General features: G+C 48.8%; 1 protein-coding gene across 2 annotated transcripts in view; it reads right to left on the bottom strand.

Annotated features, from left to right (window-relative positions):
• The window catches only part of RBM19 (RNA binding motif protein 19), a 1,396,549-nt gene that overhangs the window by 555,999 nt on the left and 818,638 nt on the right, over positions 1–21,912 (bottom strand). For both annotated transcript variants that reach the window (XM_069619226.1, XM_069619227.1), the window contains exon 21: positions 11,402–11,518. In XM_069619226.1, the coding sequence (XP_069475327.1) occupies positions 11,402–11,518 (117 nt within the window). The remainder of the gene's footprint in view (positions 1–11,401; positions 11,519–21,912) is intronic.

The following is a 21,912-nucleotide window of genomic DNA, read 5'->3' as shown; positions in this document are numbered from 1 at the left end:
AGCTGCTTTGCAAATGGTGTCAAGGGGAACATTTGCAATGAAAGCCAGAGTGGCCCCAATGCCTCTGGTAGAGTGGGCCCTTGGCGTAAAAGGCAGAGTTTTTTCAGAAAGAGAGTAACACAGCTGTATACAGTTGATAATCCACTTTGAGATAGCGCCCTTAGAGACGCGATCCCCCTCTCTGCCTGTAGCTACGGAGACAAACAGTTGATCTGTTTTCCTTAGCGGTCTGGTTTTATTTACATAGTATAAGACCGCCCTACGCACATCTAGGGTGTGTAGTTTCACCTCAGCTGAGCTCTGTGGGTTTTGGAAGAAAGCCGGAAGCTCGATGGACTGGTTTACATGGAACTTGGATATGAATTTTGGTGAGAATCTAGGGTGTGTGCGTAAAACCAGTTTGTCCTTGTGGATAGTAAAGAAAGGATCTTGCACTGACAGAGCCTGAATTTCACTGACCCTTCTTATGGAGGTAATGGCTACTAAGAAGGCCGTTTTATAAGTCAGGTGTTTGAGACTACTTTTATGCATGGGTTCGAAGGGGGGCCCCATGAGCTTAGATAGCACCACATTGAGATCCCATCCTGGCGGTGGGTTCGAGATAGGAGGGTGAAGTCTCTTTACTCCTTCCATGAAGGCTTTAACCACTGGTACTTTCCACCACGAAACCTTGTTATGGGATGTGGTGTAGGCTGAGAGGGCTGCCAGGTGTACTTTCAGAGAGTTAAAAACCAACCCTGCATCCAGCAGGTGGAGCATGTATGTTACAACGTTGGAAGGAGTGCAATCAACCGGGTTGATTTGTTTACTCTGGCACCAGATAACGAATCTTTTCCACTTGTCAAAGTAACAGTGCCTTGTATTTGGTTTCCTAGACTCTTTTAGAATGTCCATACACCTCTGTGGTAATTTGAGATGTCCAAACTCTATGACTTCAGGAGCCATGCTGCTAGGTTCATAGAGTTGGGTTCCTGATGCACTGTTTGACCTTGTTGCTGGGACAGAAGGTTGTACCAGGCTGGGAGTCTGATGGGCTCGCATACCGCCATCCTGCGTAGGTGTGGAAACCATGGTTGTCTCGCCCACATGGGAGCAACTAGGATGAGCGTCATCGATTCCTTGTTCATCTTGTACACCACCTTCCTGATGAGGGGAGTTGGTGGGAAAGCGTACGCAAACATCCCTGACCAATTTATCCACAGGGCATTCCCCTGGGAGTCCGGTTGTGGGAACCTGGATGCAAATCCTGGGCATTGTTTGTTTTCGCTTGTGGCGAATAGGTCTATAGTGGGGAAACCCCACTGAGAGAAGAGATCTTCTACTACGTCTTTGTGAAGGACCCACTCGTGTTCTTCTGGGAGGGAGTCTCTGCTTAGAGCATCCGCTAGGGAATTGAGCTCCCCTGGAACATGTTGCGATGACAGGAAGATGTTCCGTCTGAGTGCCCATATCCATATTTTCTGGGCAAGCTTGGACAGATTTGGCGAACGAGTCCCTCCTTGCTTGTTCAGATAGAACATGGCTGTCGTGCTGTCCGTCCTGATCTGCACCGACAAGTTTAGTAGATGGGGCTCGAACGCCTGCAGCGCTCGGAATACTGCCAGAAGCTCTAGCAGATTGATGTGGTTCTTGGCTACTGAGTGAGACCAGAGACCCTGAGCTGTGTGGTGGAGATGGTGAGCTCCCCACCCCGTCAGGCATGCATCTGTAGTCACCACTGCCTGTACTTCGGGATCGTAAAAGGGTTTCCCCTTTGCGAGATTCTCTCTTGTCCACCAGTGTAGGTTCTGTACGAGTGTTGGCGAAACGACCACTAGATCGTCCCACTGACCACTTGCCTGAGACCACTGTTTCGCCAACCATTCCTGCATGGGACGCATGCGCAGACGCGCGTGGGGGACCAGGTAAATGCATGACGCCATCATGCCGAGTAACCGCATAGCTTTGCGTACTGTTATCTGTTGACCTGACTGATAATGCGGAATTTGCAGAAGTATGTTCCGAATTCTTTCTTCCGAAGGGAAGGTCAATCCTTTCTGAGTATCTAGGATAGCTCCTAGAAACTGTTTTGAGGTGCTTGGCACCAGACTTGACTTTTTCTCGTTGATGGAGAAGCCTAATTCGTGGAGGAGGTCGATGGTCCTCTGAATGTTTGACCTGCAGATTCCTGGGGTTTCCCCCGTTATGAGCCAGTCGTCCAGATAAGGGTACACTGGGATTGCCTCCCTGCGTAGGTGTGCAGCTGCCACCGCCAGTACCTTGGTGAATACCCTTGGTGCAGAAGCTATCCCGAAGGGCAGTACCTTTAATTGGTAGTGGCGACTGTCCACCTTGAAGCGCAAGTATTTTCTGTGCGCCGGGAGCATGGAAATATGAAAATAGGCATCTTTCATATCCAAGGTTGCCATGTAATCCCCCTTTTTTAGGAGTGGGATTACCTCTTGTAGTGTGGTCATACGGAATTTTTGGGGCTTGACATACTTGTTGGCAGGCCGTAAGTCTAAAACTGGGCGCATTGTTAAATCTTTCTTTGGCACAAGGAAGTAAGTTGAATAGATACCCTTGTTTACCTGGTGTCCCGGGACGAGTTCTATCGCGTCCTTTTCTAGCAGAATGGCGATCTCCTCGAGGAGGATCTTCTGATGTTGTAAAGAGTGGACTTTTTGTCTTGGAGGATGGTTTAGGGGACGTTGCAGTAGTTCTATGCAGTACCCATTGGATACTGTTGACAGCACCCATCTGTCGGATGTTATCCCTTCCCATGCCTGGGTGAAACTTGATATTCGTCCCCCTACTGGGGTTGCATGGGAAGGGACCCTGAACTGAGCGTCACTGCTTTGGTGGAGGCGTGCCTCCTACCATACGCCTGGGTAGACTGTTGTGAGCTGGTGTTCCACTGTGTACCCTGGGTGTGGGAGTAGCTATTTCCTCTATTGGAATTTTGGCCGCGGGGGCGACGAAAATTGCCATTCCCTCTTTGGTTAGGTGGTTTGGTAGTTAACTGGCCAAGGGATTTGAGGGTGTCGAATTCTTCCTTAGCGTTTTTTAGAGCGTCCTCGACTGCCTTCCCAAACAGGAGATCACTTTCCACTGGTTTGTCTAAGAGCGCAGCTTGTGTTTCTGCTTTGAATCCCGACTGCCTCAACCAAGCATGCCTTTTGATGACAGTCCCCTCTGCTATAAGTCTACCCGCATTGTCAGCGGCGTCCAGAGTTGCTTTTACAGTGCAGCCTGACACGTTCCTTCCTTCCGCACAAATGCGAGCTAGCTGGCTTTTAAGGGGTTCGGGAGCAGAGTCTATTAGTGCTGCCACTTCTTCCCACTGGTGACAGTTGTAGCTAGCCAACAGTGTGGTGGAATTCGCGATTCTGGCTTGGTAGGCTGCCGTGGAAGCTACTTTCCTGCCAAAACCATAAAGTTTTTTACTTTCTTTGTCGGGGGGAGCCTCAGAGGAAGATAATGGTGTACCAGCTCTTTTGCGGGTGTTGGTTACTACTAGAGAGTCTGGCTTAAGTTGACCTCTAATATATAGGGGGTCCGACTGGGCTGCTTTAAACAGCTTCTCCACTCTCGGATTTACAGGTCTTGTCAGGTTTGGGTTGACAAGGGATGGTGCTATTCTGCGTTGAACAGATTTTAGGATGGGAATGGTCTGGGCTACTGGCTTCCTTTCCCCTATTAGTTCTTCCGCAAAGTCCCTTTCTTCCTGGACACCTTGTGTGTCTATGTGGAAGTGGTTAGCTGCCCGAAAGAGCAGTTCATTCAGGAGGGGCTGATTATCTATTGGGGAGTCAGACACTGGGGCTTCCCTTTCGACTGGTGAGTCCATTCTGAAAATATCTGGGCTATTTTCTGGCTCATCCTCGTCTTCGTCTTCGCCGTAATAATCTGATCCTGCAGGATCTTCTGGCGTGTCAATTTCCTGACCTTCTATAAGGGAAGAGTTTCCTTGGTCTGTAGGGAAGAGGTAAGAATAGGGTTGGACCTCGATGGGGTCTAAAGGCCTAAATGGTGTCTCGACCCGGGGTCTTTTATTTGAGGGGATAGGGTCCCTAGACCCTGAGGGAGAATCTTCCTGAGGGTTTAAAGCTAGGAGTTGTTCAGGGTGTCTTTCGAAAAAATTCGCCAAGGAAGACATCCTTGACATTACTCTGTCAATGTCCTCGCATGACCAGAGTTTTGAGCTTGGGGTGACCTTGCTGGGACTTTCTATGGATTGGCCCTGAGAAGACTTGGTCAGTTCTTTTGTAGTGGAGGACTGCAAGGGTTGTTTCCTTTGCTGTTTACCCCCTTCCCCGTGGGTGGAAGTGTGTTTCCCCTTTCCCTTATCTTTCGACGCCTGGCGTCGAGGATCGGAGGTGGAATCCCTGTCTTTCGAACTAGCCTTCGAAACTGGCCCCTCTTTACTCCCAAGTGATGTACCCTTTTCCTGGGGTGCAGGCTGGGGGTGGAAGTCGTGTTCGTCTTCGGACGATTGATCTTCCGGGATATTAATGGTCGAGGCACTCTGTGCAAGTGTGGAGGCTTGCCTGACGTCGTGCGGCGACCTCGACCGGGACCGCCCAGAGGACGTCCTTTCGGACCGCTCCTTCTGTGCCTCTTTCCGAGGTTTCGACGACGTCGAATCTCGGGTGGATTTTTTGTGTTTAGCGTGTGTATGTGTAACGCTTTTGTCGCCGGGGGACTTCCCCATAGTCGCCGGGACGGACGACCTTCCGAGGCCGGGGACGTGCGTTCGGCTGTCCTTCGACGCCTTGGTGCCCTCGCCGTCCGAAAGTTCGGCGTCGCTGCCGTCGCTGAAGGTACCCTCCGCCTCCATAGCTGCTAGCTTGGCGTGGTGGGCCCAACGCTTGGTGGAGCGGTCCTTAAGAGTTTTTGCCTTAAACCTGCTACAGGCCCTGCAACCCGTCTCGGGGTGGTCTCTGGGTAGGCAAAGGTTGCACGTAGCGTGCTTATCTACCCAAGGGTATTTCTTATTACACTTGGGGCAAAACTGAAAGGGCGTACCCTCCATACGCGCCTGTGGGCAGCGGGCAAGTGTGTGTAGGTAATAAGGTGTCGAGTGTGGAAGTGTACCACCCCCACTCTCCCTACTTGTAGGGCCGAGGCCAGCGGCCCAGGCCCGAGCCGAGGCGGAAGCCTCAAGGCCCAATCCGTCGGGTATTCGACGTTGATCTCCTCCCCGGTTCGGCGTCGAGATGTTGATCGACGAAAGGTTGGCCAAACGGGGCAAATTAGAATTAGTTTAGAGTGAAACTATGGCAAAGCCAGGGAACTCCGATGAAGTGCTTCCGACCAGAATGGCGGAAAAAAACAATCTGGGGATCCTAGACGCGTGAGGGATCATGGGTACAGGGGACGTCACACTAGGGATAGTATTACTGGCACGCCCTGTGTCGACGCCCATTTTTCGACTTCGAAAAACAAACTGTAATACTCCGCAGCTTCCACTAGATGTCGGCCTATGCACAGCATGTGATCTAAGCAGATTCCACAAGCCTCAGAAATATATATATATTGTTTAAATTCTCAAATAAACTTTTTAATTTGCAAAACAAACCTACTTCTTGGCTCAGTGGGGTAAGGGGGATTCTAAGAGGGGGGTGTTATACAAGGGTGGTCATCCAGAGTACTGAACTAGACATAAAAATACATTAATAAGGGTTTTACTTAGCATCCTAGACTAGGCATTGACTTGGCTGTAGTGTTGATTGAATATCGCTTACAAGGTGCAGTGCAGTTCTGTATCAGTTCAGCCCAGCATTGTTGAGCGCCCCCGATGCCAGACATGTCAGACCCACTATGTATGCAGCCACCATGCCCTGTTACCTCAGTACCTTCCATGCATGCAGTCTGCTACATAAGCCACAACTAGCTTTAGCTTTTATTTTCTACGCCACTGTCTCATACCCTGAAAGTCTCGGGATTCCAACCCTGCCCACATTGCAAAAGACATACGTTGGTATAAGATCCCCACAAGATATGTCTTTATTGCTTTGAGGAGAATCGCAACCCACGGCATTGCAGATCCTGCCAATTCAAGCCTCCTGAGGTCCTGTGGAAGAGTGCTGATAATCTCTTCACCTACCTTAATAAGAGACATAAGAGGATGCCTTCAAAGTCACAAGCATTGGACCCTCCTCTCAAGGGGGCCAGATTATTTGGAGATGTTCAAGAGGAGGAGGCCCCTACAGTGAAGAAAAAAAGGAGAATCAGCACAGAAAGTAATTCCGTTTTCCCAGTGGCTCTTGGCATCACTCTTCTTCATCCTCCATGTGGAAACAAAGTTGTCGCTCTCTTTCCAGGTATGTTGATGAGACCTTGGGTGATTCATCACCTAACCATACACTTGGGTCTTCCTCACCAAGACAGTGGGAAGAGTTCAGGCTCAAGATGCTTGACATCTTTGCCAAGGCACGGAGCCTTTGGTGCTGTAGGCACAGAAACAACCCACTGCCTCGGCCTGCAAAAAGACCATCGGCAGGTTCTATTCTGGCCCTTCCTCTGGAGACTGCTCCACTCGGCTCCGCCTTTGGGCACTGAAGCCTGTGCGTCATCTTCAGCATCAGCACCGGTGCCGGCACTTCACTGGAACAAACTCCAGGTTCACATAGAGTTCTTCTAGAAGATTGGGTCACATCCGCATGGGTTTGAGTTCCTAAATTCCAGTGAGGGGAAGAATCTTCCTGAGAAGTTCTATAACAAGGATACATACTGGACTGATCTGGAAACGGGTTTAAGGGATGGCAGAAGGTTACACACCTCCCTGGAGCAAGACATTTTGCAACCCCCCTCAGGTAAACCTCACACTTCTTTCTAGAAGACGGCCAAGGTGGTGGAGTCTCAGGACCAGTCTGCACACCTTAGACCAGTAGTCCAATTTGAACTGACAGAGATTTTGAGAGAGGCCATCCAAAAGAGACTCTTCTTCCTTTCAACTCTGCAGTGGCTGCCCCTCATATGGATGCGTGGCAGAAGCCTGCCTCAGTCCCTTCGGTGGACTGTGTCCTCGCCAATAAACACAAGGCAGATCCCGTTACAAGGTTTTTGTCTTTACCCCTTCCGCCTAGGAGTCAAAGTGGGTCTAGCTTCCAATGTTGGGGAAAAGTTTGCTTTTTTTCCTTCTTTACGTGCAGATGGGGACAGCAAGAAATTGGATGCATGGGGCAGAAGTGTTTATGTCTTGGGCAGCCTGGCACTGATATCTTTAATGCCACCTGCAACTCAGCCAAGTGCACCCTGACATAGCGGGTTGTGTAGCCTGAAGTGCCACAAAAATGTGCCAAACAAGGAGATGAAAGCTGGATTTACCTCGCTGGTGGAGGATGGAAAGGAGACCGCAAGTCAGACGCTACAGTCCAGTCCTGACATGGCAGATTGCATCACCCATGCTATGGGCACTGGGTCGGTCATATGCCAGAAACTCTGGCTGAAGACTTTGGATTCAAACCACTTGACATGCAGTCTTGATGGTGACAATCTATTTGTGGGGAAAGTGGGGAGTTGTTGGAGAAGTGTAAGGCCCCAAAGCCAAGGCTTAGTTCTAAGGTTTAGCTGTCGAACAGCCTGCTGACTCTGTGTTCAGGAGCCTTTCCTTTCTGCCCTTCCCCTCTTTTACCCACTGAGGTAGTGTTCAAGTGCCCTTTAGTAAGCAAAACTAGCAGTGTTTCCCAACCAAACTAGGGCACAGGTACCCACAGAGGTAGAGATGTCACCTCTGCTGTCCACTCAGCAGCTCCTGGTCTAAACGCTCCTAATTTTGAACTTTGTCCATGCTTCTTTGGGGGAGGAAAATTCTCTGTTCACCAGGGAGTGGCAACTGACCACTTCAGACGCTTGGGCCTTACACGTCACATCACAGGGTTACTGTGTCCCTTTCATTCATCATCCACCTGACAACCCTCCTTCCTGCCCTTCTCCTTATAAGTATCTGCTCTAGGAAAAAGTTTGTTTATTCTTGGAAAGATGACCATCAAGCTGGTGCCAGCCATGGAATGAGAGAAAGGCTGGTACTCTGTATTCTCTGGTGCCAAATGAGGTTGGTGCTGTGGCCCATCATACATCTGCAGTGTTTTTACATGGGAAAGGACACATTAAATATATTTACCTCAGCCCAAATCTTCCAGACCATTGAGCTGCAGGACTGGCAAGTGTCACCGTACCTTCAGGATGCCTACTTCCATGTGCCAATCAATCAAAAACACAGGAACTACCTGAGGTTCGTGGTTCAGCCTTTCCTCTGCACCGATGGTCTTCACAAAGCTGCTGGCAGTATTATCTCAAGAGGGAGAAGATTCACATATTACCTTGAAGATAGGCTCCATAAAGTCTGCTTGCAAGAGTTGGTGACTGCACACCTGATTCACATGCACCAGCTTTTACACAGTGAGGGCTTGCCCATGAACGGCAAGAAGTCCCAGGTTTCGCTGCCACAGTCAATCCAGTTCGTCAGCACAGTGCTGGATATTCACAAAGGCAGGGCCACCCCTCACCAACAACTAGAAACATACATCTTGCAGATGGTGAACGTCTATCAGTCTCAGAGTCTGGTCCTGGCCTCTGTTTTCATACATCTACTAGTCCTCATGGCATCTGCTCTCCCATTCAAGGGGCCAGGTCCTTCACTCGATCCTCAGCAATCTCCACCTTCCTGCTTGAAGCTAAGATACAAGTGATGGGACCAGTCTAACGATATCCAAGTCCATCGATGTCTGAAGGTACCAACAACTTTCAGCTTGCTGTTGGGAGCGAGGTTTGGAACATTTGATGTGTCCAACCTCCTCTGTGTTTTACGTTCTGCTCGCTTTGGGTTTAAGAGAACCAGATAGCAGGGCCCAGTTGTCTCTAGCCCCACTGTTATGCTGGGTTTATCTAACCAGTTTGCCCCACACCAGCTTATTGTTCCTGCATGGGATTTGAACCTTGTGCTTACATTCCTTATGATGGCTTTGTGTGTACCTTTGAATTCATGTTCCCTAAGATTGCTCAACTTAAAGCGTCTTTTCCTGGTTGCCATCACATCCACAAGGCAGGCGAGTGAGAGTTCGGTTAGACCTCCCCTACATTGTGTTTTCCAAGGAGAATGTTACTCTGAGGGTGAGACAGACTTTTCTTTCCAAGGTCTTGTTGGATTTCCATACTTAACAGAAGAGCCATCTTCCTGTTTTCTTTCCTCCACCTCACCATTCTAAGGTGGAGGAGCAGTTCCACCGCCTGGACGTCAAGAGGGCTCTCAGTTACTATGTCTCTAGGATGAGGGACATCAAGAAGTATGACTAGCTCTTTGCGAGTTACACTAGTGCCCGGATGTGCAGGTCTGTAACCAAGCAGACCCTGTCCAGGTAGGTTTATCCTCTGTACTTCGGAGTACTATATCTTGGCTGGAAAAAAGTGCTGGATGGTCTCCATGTCTATTCGACCAGGGGTCTAGCCACTAACTCTTCTGTGCGCTCAGAGGCATCAGGTGGAGCCGACGTGGAGCTGAGCTGCGCCCTCTGGCGGTGGAAAAGTTTCAAAGAGCAGCTGCACTGATAGATATCATAGATGAGGAATCTGTGGTAGGAAGGAATCCATTAGAAACCCAACTGAGTGTAGTAAAGAAAGTTATTGTTCAAGATCCAGTTCATAAGAAGCAGGGTGATCCCGAGCACCCTTTTAGTAGATTGGAACTATCATCCTCCCACTATCCAAGAATATGGAAATTATCCAGTGTGCAGTATTGCATTAAAAATAGTGTCAGCAGAGGGATCCATAGTTTGCAATGATTAATCCATCTCGCTTTTCTGCTCCCTCACGAACCAGCTTTTAAACTGAAATTGGCTCTTAAGGACAATATGCAACTCTTTCCAACCAAGTTATGGTTTCCTGTTCATCTTAATATCGTTGTTATAAATTAATTTGCCCATCGTACCATCAACTAACATTATGCTACTGAAGACAAGATCAAAACAATTTAATTAAAAACCATCTTGCCAGAGAAACATGGACTTTTAAGGCTATCTCCCTTTTGGGTCCTTCTAATCAGACCAACTACAATTTTCCAGAATGCTGCCATGTCTTTCTCACTAGAAGTGTCCTGAAGGGTATACCACCTTTTCTACAGGAGTTTGGTTTTTATACTTTTTGAAGTCCTCTTATGCTGGTCCAGTGCATAACACATTTTGCCCTTTGTCTACTTGTGGTTCCTTAATAGCTGCAATGTAGTCCCTCTTAGTGTTTTGCAGTCAATGTCTTAACAGGAGCTTTTTTTTATTTTAGCACCAGGTGTACCTGTGCTTTGCAAGGTAATTCCTACTTCAGTCCTAGTTTGAAGTTTATTTAATGAACTAAACCAATGCCTCTTTATAGACAATATTGCTAGCCTTTCCTGTAGAGCTAGTATGAAGAAATTGTCTTTGTTTCTAACTCTGAAGCAAGCCACATAAAGCTGACCATGAGAAAAGCATGAATCCAGTAAATGTATTCCAGCTACTTTTAGTTGGAGCGTTGAGATTACACAGCAACATTATTGGTGTCCCGAAGCACCATTTTGTGTCACCCGCATGACTTCAAAAGTGAGTGCCGCTAATGTCAGCTAGAATGCTGATGGTGTGGAAGGTTTTAGGAAAAATAAACTGCTGAAGTTTTCATGAACTGCTCAACTTTAGGAACAATGAATGCAGAACTACGGCGAAGTGCCATATGGCAGGGGTGAGAAATCCGAAAAAAAGGTATATTTTTCATTGTCTACACCATGGAACCTACCCACATGCCAAATTTCAGGTTTGTAGCATGTTGGGAAGAATACTGAACCTTTCGAACAGACACACACATCCACAAATTCCCCTTTAATATGTGTAGAGATTAAGATGCTTTATAAACCGGGATACGATTTTTAAAAAAAGCTCATACGTTCTTTGAAAGCTACAAGTCGCTCAGAATGGGTTAATCCTGCGTCCAAACAAATGTTAATTTTGTCTTTCCCAACTTTAATCACTGTATTATGAAAGGTATTCCTGGGCAATTACAGGGCACCTTAATTGCGTAGAATGTGTGGTGTGGGCTAAATCGGATTCAGGACATTTTCTGGCATGAAATATGGACTAATGTCAATGTTTAAAACACAATACCCGAAGGTCATGATCACTCAGACTTCTTGGTGTTACTTTAAAGGAATTAAGGCTATCCCACAATGATGTAATCAGTACATAATCCATAGTATATTCTCTTATTAGTAAATGTAAAGTGCTCTGGGATATCAGGCCTAATTCTACTGTTAGGGACCCTAAAGCCCTTCTACTTGAAAGTCTCATGCAAGCAAACATTAATATCTTAAGTCTGTCTGAAAATCATGTTATGTATGATGGCCCCTCACTGTACAGTAGCTGCAAGTTGGTGCTGCAAGCGGACACTCAACACGCACCTGAAGAGCTCCCGGATTTCTCTTACTGAAGCCTGGAAAGGGATATTTCGCACTAGGATCTTGGAGCTCAGCTGCTTCCGGGCGGTTTGTTTCTTGCGGGAAGAGTTTGTAGCTAACCTAGGAATAAAGGAAAGGACATTAAGTTATCAACACCACTTGTCAAAAATGGAAGCACAATATCACAGACGCAAAACATGTCTTTATATGCTAATATATTTAAAGGTGTTGCATAAGGAGGCACTATTAAAAGCAGACAGAGTGGCAAAGTGCCCCTAAAATTAGCTAATGCATTCAGAGAGCCATGTGAACACAATGCACACTTCTCTCTTCTCTCTTCTTCCCCTGGATAGGGTTCCCACACAATTCACAAATCTGATCATCTTTTACGTCCAACAGTTTTGGGGGAAAGGGTGCGCCGAGTTTCTACTATACAAAGTGGCAGTTATCCAAACTCCATCCCTCTAACGTTGTTTCTTTAGGCATTGACGATAAAGCCAAACTTTGGAAGAGTTCCCAGAAGCCCTGGCATTGTGGAGAGTCATTATATATAATTGTTTCTTAAATACCTCAAAATATTTCCTAGGTTTCAGCAAAGGTTTTAAATTGCCTTCACTTGACATATACAGAGCTGGTGTGCCCAGACAATATCTCCAGAGAGGAGAAGGTCAAGACCAAATCCAACACACACAGCATGGATTAACTAATATATCCCCACTATGTGGTAACACAAGGCTAAATACTTCAAATAGTCAAAACATGTCCAATGTGATGATGCCAAATTCAGTATACATCGGGTGCATCTCTCCTATACTCCAGCAACATGACAGAACAGAGGTGAGCATGCAATATAAATCTTTGGTACACTGTACAACTAGTCCATTTTTTTCTCAAAATGCATAATTTTAGTTCAAGGCTCACACAGACCTTTCTAGATGCATTTTTCTTCTCCTGAGCCAAAGCGTGTTTGTTCTAAGTAGAGGGCCTCCCACACTGGATGATCAAGAACTGTCCATTTACCAAGTCACAGCCACACAGAAAGCCACAGAGACACACACACAGACACACCAGAAAAAATACAACCTGCTAGGGAAGGAAGGGCAAGAGATTCTTGCAACGATAACAAGTTTTAATAACACAAGAAATAAGTAGGCCAGCAAAGAACTCCGCCGCTCAAGCACGTTCTGCCGAAAAATAGTACAAGCAGAATGTTATAAGGAAACATGATGGAACAAGTTACTTACCTGTAACTGTTGTTCTCCAGCATGGGTCTGGCATGGATTCACATGCTCATGAATATTCCCCATCGTCAGGCTGGGAATCCTCGGTAAAGAAAAAATCATTATCAGTTTCGTTTCTGATCTGTCTTTCCTAGTAGTAACCAATCACTGATCTCTGCATCATACTGACCACAGCCAATGACTGCCCTCTACCTAAGCCCCGCCTCTGGCAGCCATCTTCAGATTTGGTAGCACGTGAAGTGGCAGTATGACCAAGTGAAGAGCCGCAGAGGGGTAGGCGGGAGGGTTCGCATGTGAATCCATGCCATACCCATGCTGGAGAACAACAGTTACAGGTAAGTAACTTGTTCCTTCTCCAGCATGGGGTCTGGCATGGGTTCACATGCTCATGAATATAAGATTAAATAGCAGTACACACATGCACAACCACGGGGGGTGGTAAAAGGCTCAACATTAAGCAATACAAAAAACTCAACATTAAGCATCTCTTACCTCCTCACCAGGCTCACCTTAAGCGAACAGGTTGCGCAGCACTGCTTGGCCGACCCTGGACTCCTCCCTGGAATCCCGATCGACGAGGTAGAATCTCGAGATGGTGTGCGTCGACCTCCACGTAGCAGCCCTGCAGATGTCCAGCAGGGGCACACCAGATAAGAACGCCGTAGTAGCAGCGATCGCTCTGGTCGAATGGGCTCTCGGACGGCCTGGCAGCGGTCGGTTAGCCAACCGGTGACAGTGCATGATGCAGCCGGAGAGCCATCTGGAAATAGAAGACTTCGAGAGAGCCTTCCCTCGATTCACAGGTCCAAAGTTCACGAACAGCTGTGATGTCCTCCGGAAACTCTTTGTGCAGTCCACGTAGAACTTCAGCGCTCTAGCCACATCTAGCGAGTGCAAAGTCCTCTCGACCGGCGACAAAGGAGACGGGAAGAAAACAGGTAACACCAAGGGCTCGTTAAGATGGAAGTCCGACGGCACTTTGGGCATAAAGGAGGGGTGCATCCTAAGCACCACCCTCGAGGCATGGAAAGTCAAGTACGGTGCTTTGCAGGATAGGGCCTGGATCTCTCCCACTCGTCATGAAGAGGTAATGGCCACCAGGAACGCAGTCTTCCATGGCACAAACTTCATAGGTGCGGAGTGCATCGGCTCGAATGGGGGCCCCATGAGCCTGGTCAGCACCACGTTAAGTTCCCACGCCGGGGCCGGGGCCTTCACCGGCCGGAACATCCGGAACAGTCCTTTCATAAACTCTTTTACCAGTCGATGGGACCACAGGGACGTCCGTCCTGTGGTTCTGGTATATCTGGAGATCTCCGCCAGATGAATCTTAATGGAGGCATGGGCTAGCCCAGCCTTTGCCAGCGATAGCAGGTACGGCAGCACTTGAGGGGCCGTAATCCGTAGGGGGTTGATCTTCTGTGCTCGGCACCAGATAGAGAACCTCTTCCACTTATGACCGTAGCATTTGAGAGTCGAGGACGCCCTGGCCTTTGCAAGAACCTCTCTGCAATAGGCCGGTATATCGTAGCCTCCAAACTCTAGCGCTGCAGCAGCCAAGCCTGCAGGTTCAGCGACGCCGGGTCGTGGTGGAAGATGGCGCCTCCTTCTCTGGAGAGAAGGTCCGCGTCCGCCGAAAGCTTGATGGGAGGGGTTGTTGACAAATCCAGAAGGTCCGGGAACCAGATCTGCCTCGGCCACGCCGGTGCGACGAGGATCATCCTGCACCGGGACCTCTTGAGCTGTTTGATGAGTCGAAGCAGCAACGGCAACGGAGGGAACGCGTACAGGTATCGGCCGTCCCAGGGGAACGAGAACGCATCGCCCATGCTTCTCGGCTGGGGAAACCTGCTGGCGAACCTCTTGCACTTCGAGTTTGTCGCTGTTGCGAACAGGTCGATTTGGGGTTTGCTCCATCGTCGGAAGAGTTGATCCACCTGATCCTGGCGCAGTTCCCACTCGTGACACGCGCGCAGCTCCCTGCTGAGCGAGCCGGCGATGGTGTTGCTTTCTCCTGCCAGGTGGAAGGGAACCAGGAACATCCCCTGGGCGACCGCCCAGTGCCACAGATCCTATGCCTCCTTGGATAGGGCTGAGGATCTGGTGCCTCCCTGCTTCCGTATGTAAAACATTGTCGTGGTGTTGTCCGTGAAGATCCGCACCACCTTGCCCTTGAGCGACGGGAGGAACGATTTGAGAGCTCAGAACATGTTGATGTGCAGGAGCCTCTCCTCCGGGAGCCAGAGGCCTCTTGCGTGGAGATCTCCGGTGTGGCGCCCCCAACCTTCCAGGTAGGCGTCCGTCGTCACCGTCTCCTGGTACGCCGGCGTCTGAAAGTCCTTGCCCGCCGTGAGGTGTGCTCGAACGCCCCACCACTGAATCGCCCGCCGGAACACCTCATTGAGGGGGACCCTGTCTTCGAAGGTGCCCGTTGCCTGTATCCAACGGGCGTCAAGAAATTCTTGAAGAGGGCGCATCCGTAGTCTGCAGAGGCGCACCAGGTAGATGCAAGAGGACATCATCCCCAGGAGGGACTTGATGGACCTCACCCTGGCCACGTTCGTGGCTAGCAGGCGCTGCACTTTGCCTAGAATGGTCTTCGTCTGTTCTTCCGACGGGGCCGCCAGGCGCCTCACTGTATCGAGCTTCGCTCCCAGAAACAGGGCCACCTGCGACGGCACCAGGTGGGACTTCGGGTAGTTTATGGCGAATCCCAGGTTTGTGAGTAGCTGGACGGTCCTCGCAGTGTGTTAGACGGCGAGTTCCCTCGTCCTTGAGCGGATGAGCCAGTCGTCCAGGTAGGGGTAGACATGAATCCCCTGTAGGCGCAGCCGCGCCGCCACTGGTGCTAGGCACTTGGTAAAGACCCTGGGGGCTGACTTCAATCCGAACGGCAGTGCTCTGAATTGGTAGTGGCGTCCCTGGACGACGAACCTGAGGAACTTTCGGTGACTTTTGAGGATGGGAACGTGGAAGCATGCATCCTCCAGGTCCAACGACGATAGAAAGTCGCCTTCCTCCAGCTGTCCCAGTACGTGCTGGAGGGTGACCATCCTGAACTTTTGTGATCTGATGTATTTGTTCAAACGACGAAGGTCCAGGATGGGGCGCCAGCCGCCCGTCTTCTTCCTGACGAGGAAGTACCTTGAGTACACCCCGGAGCCTCTTCGGGACAAGCTCGATGGCGCCTTTCCTGAGCATCGCCCGTACTTCCAACAGCAGTTGCGGGACGTGATTTTCCTTCCTGGCCATAGGTGGAACGTGAGGGCACTTCTTCAGGAATTCGATAGAGTGTCCTCTTGCCAGGGTATCCAGCACCCAACGGTCGGTGGAGATGGACTTCCACACGCCGACGAAATTCGTCAGCCGGCCTCCCACCGGGGTGCTTCGGTGGGGGCCCGAGACCACGGCCGGTTCAGTCCTGCTTGGAGGTGGTGGCCTTGCCGCCCTGGCCAACTTGCCGACGGTGGTGAGGAGCTCCCTGCTTGCCGCGACCCCTGTAGGCCTCCTGAGAGGAGGAGCGTGCCGCCTGGCGGTAGGACGACGAGCCACCACTGGATTCCTTGGAGGCACCCTGTCTGCCTCCGGAGCTTCGAAAGGGCCGTCGTTGCTGAAGGGCTCATAGGGCGCGGGCCGTCTCTGTGTCTGTTTTTATGGCTTGGAGGGACTCGTCCAACGCCTTCCCGAACAAGTTTCTGCCGTCGAACGGCATGTCCAACACCCTGGTCTGGACGTCCTGACGGAAGTCGGTTCTCCGGTTTGGGCGCCCCAACCTTCCAGGGAGGCGTCCGTCGTCACCGTCTCCTGGTACGCCGTCGTCTGAAAGTCCTTGTCTTCGGGGGAGGGGCGACGCCTCGCTCCCCCTCTTTCGAGACCCGAAGCTTACCTGGGGTCTCGGACTTTCTCTTCCCCGAACCGGAGCGTTGGCTCGTGGTTGACGGTGCCGGGGAAGGTGCGCCCTGCCTGGCGACCGAAGAGCCCGACCTTTCGGCGCTCCGGGAGCCAACGGACTCGCGGCGCTTGGCCTGGTGTTGGGCCCCCGTCGCCGGGGCGCCCGCACAGGACTTACAAGCCCGCTCAGACCCTTTCTACTTCTTCTTCTCACCGGTCGAGCCCTTCTCCAACCAGCTTGCGAGACGGAATCGATGGTCCCTCATGGTCCGCTCTGACAAGTTCTTGCAGAATTGGCAGTCCTTCTCTACATGAGTCTTGTCCCCATGAAGACAGTAGAGGCATCGCGAATGTTCGTCTTCCTTAAACACATTCTGCAGCCCGCCTCCAGGGCAGCTGCGAAACAGCTTGGGTCCGGGCGACAAACTTGCATCCTGGGCCATCTCGAAGTAGGCCGCGAATCTTCTGGAATCCTCCAAGTTGATTCGACGAAAACTTCACCCTTGAGGGGCGTAGGAAAATCCCGCAACGGGTAGCCGTTAACGGGAGTAGAAACGGTGGAGCTTGAGGCTCGATTAACCGAAAAAATGTGAAAATTCAGCTGAGAAAGCGCAAAACACGCAGTAAAAGCTCGAGAGCTAAGCACGAGGACTCCCAACACTTGAACGTGCGGTAAAAATCTGAAGATGGCTGCCAGAGGCGGGGCTTAGGTAGAGGGCAGTCATTGGCTGTGGTCAGTATGATACAGAGATCAGTGATTGGTTACTACTAGGAAAGACAGATCAGAAACGAAACTGATACTGATTTTTTCTTTACCGAGGATTCCCAGCCTGACGACGGGGAATATTAATGAGCATGTGAATCCATGCCAGACCCCATGCTGGAGAATAATTGTTCCCATGTATTACTACTCTCTGCTCTCCACATCTCTTGAACCTTAAGAATAAATTGAGCAAGGTCTCGTCATCGCCCATAGTACACTGCATGATAGATTGTAAGTCGGAGTGTCAGGAAATGCTCTCTGCAGCGCATCCCATATTTTTGCTCGAATCTTATTAAAGAAGGCCCCATTCATGGGCATCGTTTCCCAGGGTTACTCCCGGGTACCCCGCTTTTAACCACACATCAGCTGCCTGATCTCCGATAGTAGCTACCGATATGCTTTTGATGTCTCCTACTGCTAGGGACACTCCCACTGTTTGTTTTTCGAATGCACTGATCCATTTGCCTGCGCCCGCCTAAGGGCCTGGAGCGCTTTTATAAGATTGTTTTTGTCCATTTGTGCCCATGGCGCACAGTGAGGCCTGCCGGTCTCAATATGTATGCAAGACACTTGCAGTTATGCTTTGTTCCCTTCGCTCTTTTTCCCCCTTCCCTTTTTCCCTGCCACCGCCATCCAGCCAAACCTACTCCTTAATCTCCCATCCCATAAACTTTCCATCCTAGGAGTTAGTTTGGGTGCCTGTTCTGCTTCCTCATCCTCGAACTCGTCTAATGTACTCCACCCGTCAGCATTGTCATATCTCAAGCGGTCAGCCTGCTCACTTCCTTCTCCCTCCTTTTACACATGCATGTTTTTTTATAGGTGTATTATCTACCCTGAATTGGAAATCCCCTACTTTCCATCCATCTAGTGCCTGTTCTACGTGTCTGTCAGCTTTTACTTCATTTTGAACTGTTCGTAGTCCCTTCAATTCTGCTCTTGCTGAGGCCAATGGCACCTCTAAATCTCTTTTATTGACAATGGCATGTCCTGGGGCATCTGGATGGGACACATATGGGCACGGTGGAGCTGTTGCTGCTGTGGACACGTAGGTTGGGTTGGTATAGCCTACCGGGGAGAGATCCCAGTGGGTATATCCCTCTGCGTTCAGTCGCTGCCCCGCCCTCTCTTCCTGGGCACGCGCACTTACTACCGCTTTGTCGTCCTCTCGCTTACACTCTTCAGTGTCCTCAAACATCCTCTAGAGATCTAATATTTCCTTACGTCTTTGTAATTGTTTTCCCTTATACTTGGCTGTTAGAAAAATGGACATAGGGTCTAGCATACCCTTATTGTGGAAGCCTTGCTCTGGCCATGAGATGGGCATCCCCCCTCCTCTGGTCTCTGTCACTAGCTGCTTATGGTACTTCTCAATTTTGTCTCGGTATAGTGGTAGGGCCCTACACATATACTCCATAGGTGGTTCTCCTCCCATGTTGGGGGTGGTTGCGTCTCCACTGCCCTTACGCTTGTACTAAATCCTGTAACAGTGTGTGCAGTGCGTATCAAAAAACAACAAATTTTCACTCCTTCCATTCTGTCAAAAAATGTATTAAAAAAATATTCTCCCCTCCTCTTTATCTTCACACTATCGCTCACACGCTGCACACACTGAAATATACCACAAATTACACAATGCCCCTCCTGCGCCTCCACCCTGCACAAAAAAAAACAATAAAACAAGCTAAAATAAACTAAAATAAACACAACTACTATTTCTGAGCCCTCTAATTATGAAGGGCTCCTATATATTTCCGTTTTTCTCTGTTATACAGTATGAGTGGTGCCACCTTCTCCCCTCACTCGGGGAGGCTCCCTACCATTCCACCTTCCTTTCCTTAATATTTGCATCAAAATATTATTAATACCAAAAACCAAAAACAATCCACACACATGCCACACCTCCAATTTCAATACCCACGTGTTCACACTCTCCCATACATCTATCCCCTACTTGTAATCCCTTGCAAGGCTACACCCATGTGCGCGTGTTCATCCGAACTCCTCAGTCGAGAGGTTCCAATAACACCGGCTTATACTTCTCCTTGGAGCTGCGCCCCGCTTCAAAGAACATACAGGAATTCTGCAAAGAGGGCTCCTGTATGACCACTGGGAAATACGCGTTCTTTGGGACTGGTCACTGTAGTTGGGCGCGGCCCCATCAGAGAGGGTGCCTGGACACCTCTGCAGGTACGAGGGGGGGTGGGTGAACTGGGATCACATTGGGGTCACCAAATGAGGGCACACCCACAAATGCTCACACCAGAGAAAATACAACCCACTAGGGAAGAAAGGCCAAGAGATTCTTGCAAGGATAACAAGTTTTAATCACACCAAAAACAGGTAGGCCAGAAAAGAACTCTGCTGCTCAAGAACGTTTTGCCAGAAAAATAGTACAAGCAGAATGTTATAAGGAAACGCATTGTCATTAATAACGTCACATATACAGTAAAAAACCTGCGTGGCTGGTTAATCAGACCCTATACATGGGCGGCCTGCTCCATAGGGGATACCAGGCTGCTATTGGTCCCAGCCCCGTCTGCCCATCTTCCATCACGTGGGGTCAGCTGGCCTCATCTCCAGGGAACCAAGGTAGAGTTTTCAATCAGTTACTATGTAAGACAATGCTACTCTATCATTATGGCGTGCACCTGGGAAACTCAGGGACTGGCACGGGGAGGCTTCAGATCATGCTGACGCACACATTCTTCACTGAGTCCATATTGCACTCTCTGCACAGAAGGCTTCCACCCTCGCTTTGGACTATAATTTATTCTACCCTGTACATCATATTACAAAGTTTGTCATTATGAAATAAGGTGGAATGGTCATGTTCTTTTAGATCTTTTATGACCACTGGGTTTATGGTTGGTGGTCTGAGGTCACCTACTATCGTGGAATTCAGGGATCTTGGACTGGGCCACTTGTGGGTGTCATAACTGATGGTGGGCTGGGTGTGGGTTAGAGGTCTGCCTTTTGCCTGGCTGCGAAAAACTTGCATTGCAAGGCACCTGGTACTGTCTTGCGGCCTTGCAGGGCACGTTCCTTCTTGGGATAACATGTATCAGCAACAGTTCTAGAACAAAGGACATTTTTCTATAGGAGCTAGCAGCATGGGTCTCTCTATCATCAGTGCTTGGGCCTGTTCAGGTTTCTCCTTTGGGTATGTGTTTACCGCACAGCCATGCAGGGCCGAATGTTTCTACCATAACTATAAAAATGGCACTTACTTATACGTGCGCACTAAGTCTACGCATTTATATTTCATGTAATATTGTGCTTTTGCAGGGTTTCTTAGCAAACCCCCCAGCCCCTATGTACATTGTAAGTGGAGTTATGGGATTTGCCTTACTCTAAAGCGCTTAGGGGGGTGCGAGAGGGTCATTTCCTTCTCAACATTGTGCAGCCAGCACCTTACCAACTTGGCAATCATTACTTTTGTAATTAGCAGAGTCTTTCTTATGTGTGATGGGACATTACCAACTGAAACATGTGCAGCACCATTTGCCTATATAATCTCTGACAGTTAAAGTAACACAATACATCTCCTATTTAGATATCAATGCATATGCATGATGTCTACTAGCCCGACATGGAAAAATAAAAGGTTCTCTTTTATGGCAATAGGCAAATGTTCTTAACATCATGCAATACAACGACCTTTGCTTCCAATCGGTCAAGGTCGTTTTTAAAGCTTAAACAGATTTTAATATTGGGGTAGTCTTTGGTTAAGCAAATGCCATTGCAGGTATGCCAACTGTGATGCATTATCCACTCTTTATAAGCCTCTTTCAATAAGGTTTTGATATGCATTCCATTGTAGCACAGATTACCGAGAGAAATATTTGAGCCAAACTAGTTTGCCCACACCTGCCGTTGAAAGGAGGTTATTAAGTGATTCGGATTAAACCTTCAGATTCTCACAGTTTCAAATCTTTATCCAGTTCATAAGGCGTTTGAGCCGTATTTTATGGGCTGTTCCATTTAGAGCCTCCCCTTTTCGGTTTAGGATACTGCCAATTTTTCAAATTTGAGATTTCTAATTGATTGTATTGTCAATTTTGACAGCTGGATAGTCAAATGCAACCAGTTTCTACAATTATGCCATCTATTACAATCCTAGGCCTAAGGACCTTCTTTTGTCTCGGTGGTTTGCATTCCACGATCTTTCTTTTGGTAACATTCAATTTAAGGCCCTTATCCTTCACTAAGCTGTTAAATGTTATTTGCCATTGGAGGCCCATTGGTGTTTTTTTATATTGTTTTTTTATATTAAAATAGCATCGTTAGCAAAGAAAAGGGCTGGTAGCCTATGACCACACAGGTCCCGGGCATTCCCATCTAATTCAGCGATAGATTTGATCAGATTGTTTACATACAGAGAGAATAGCAAGGGTGTCAACACACACCTCTGCCTAACCCCAATATTTATATTAAAAGGTGGGGTGTATCCATGGTTTTGACCTCCTCCAACCTATGCATAATTCTCTGTATATAACAATATAATTATGATTATACGGTCGTCCGCAATTGCTAGCTGTTTCAATAGCATCCATAATTTGGGATGGGAAACCATGCCAAAAGCGTTTGAAGATCTATAAAGGCTAAATACATTGGTT

This window comes from Ambystoma mexicanum, chromosome 10 (genome assembly GCF_040938575.1).
Source record: "Ambystoma mexicanum isolate Mex_15411 chromosome 10, UKY_AmexF1_1, whole genome shotgun sequence".
Classification (NCBI taxonomy): domain Eukaryota; kingdom Metazoa; phylum Chordata; class Amphibia; order Caudata; family Ambystomatidae; genus Ambystoma; species Ambystoma mexicanum.
The sequence above is the reverse complement of the archived record's forward strand: the minus strand, read 5'-3'. Positions and strand labels throughout refer to the sequence as shown.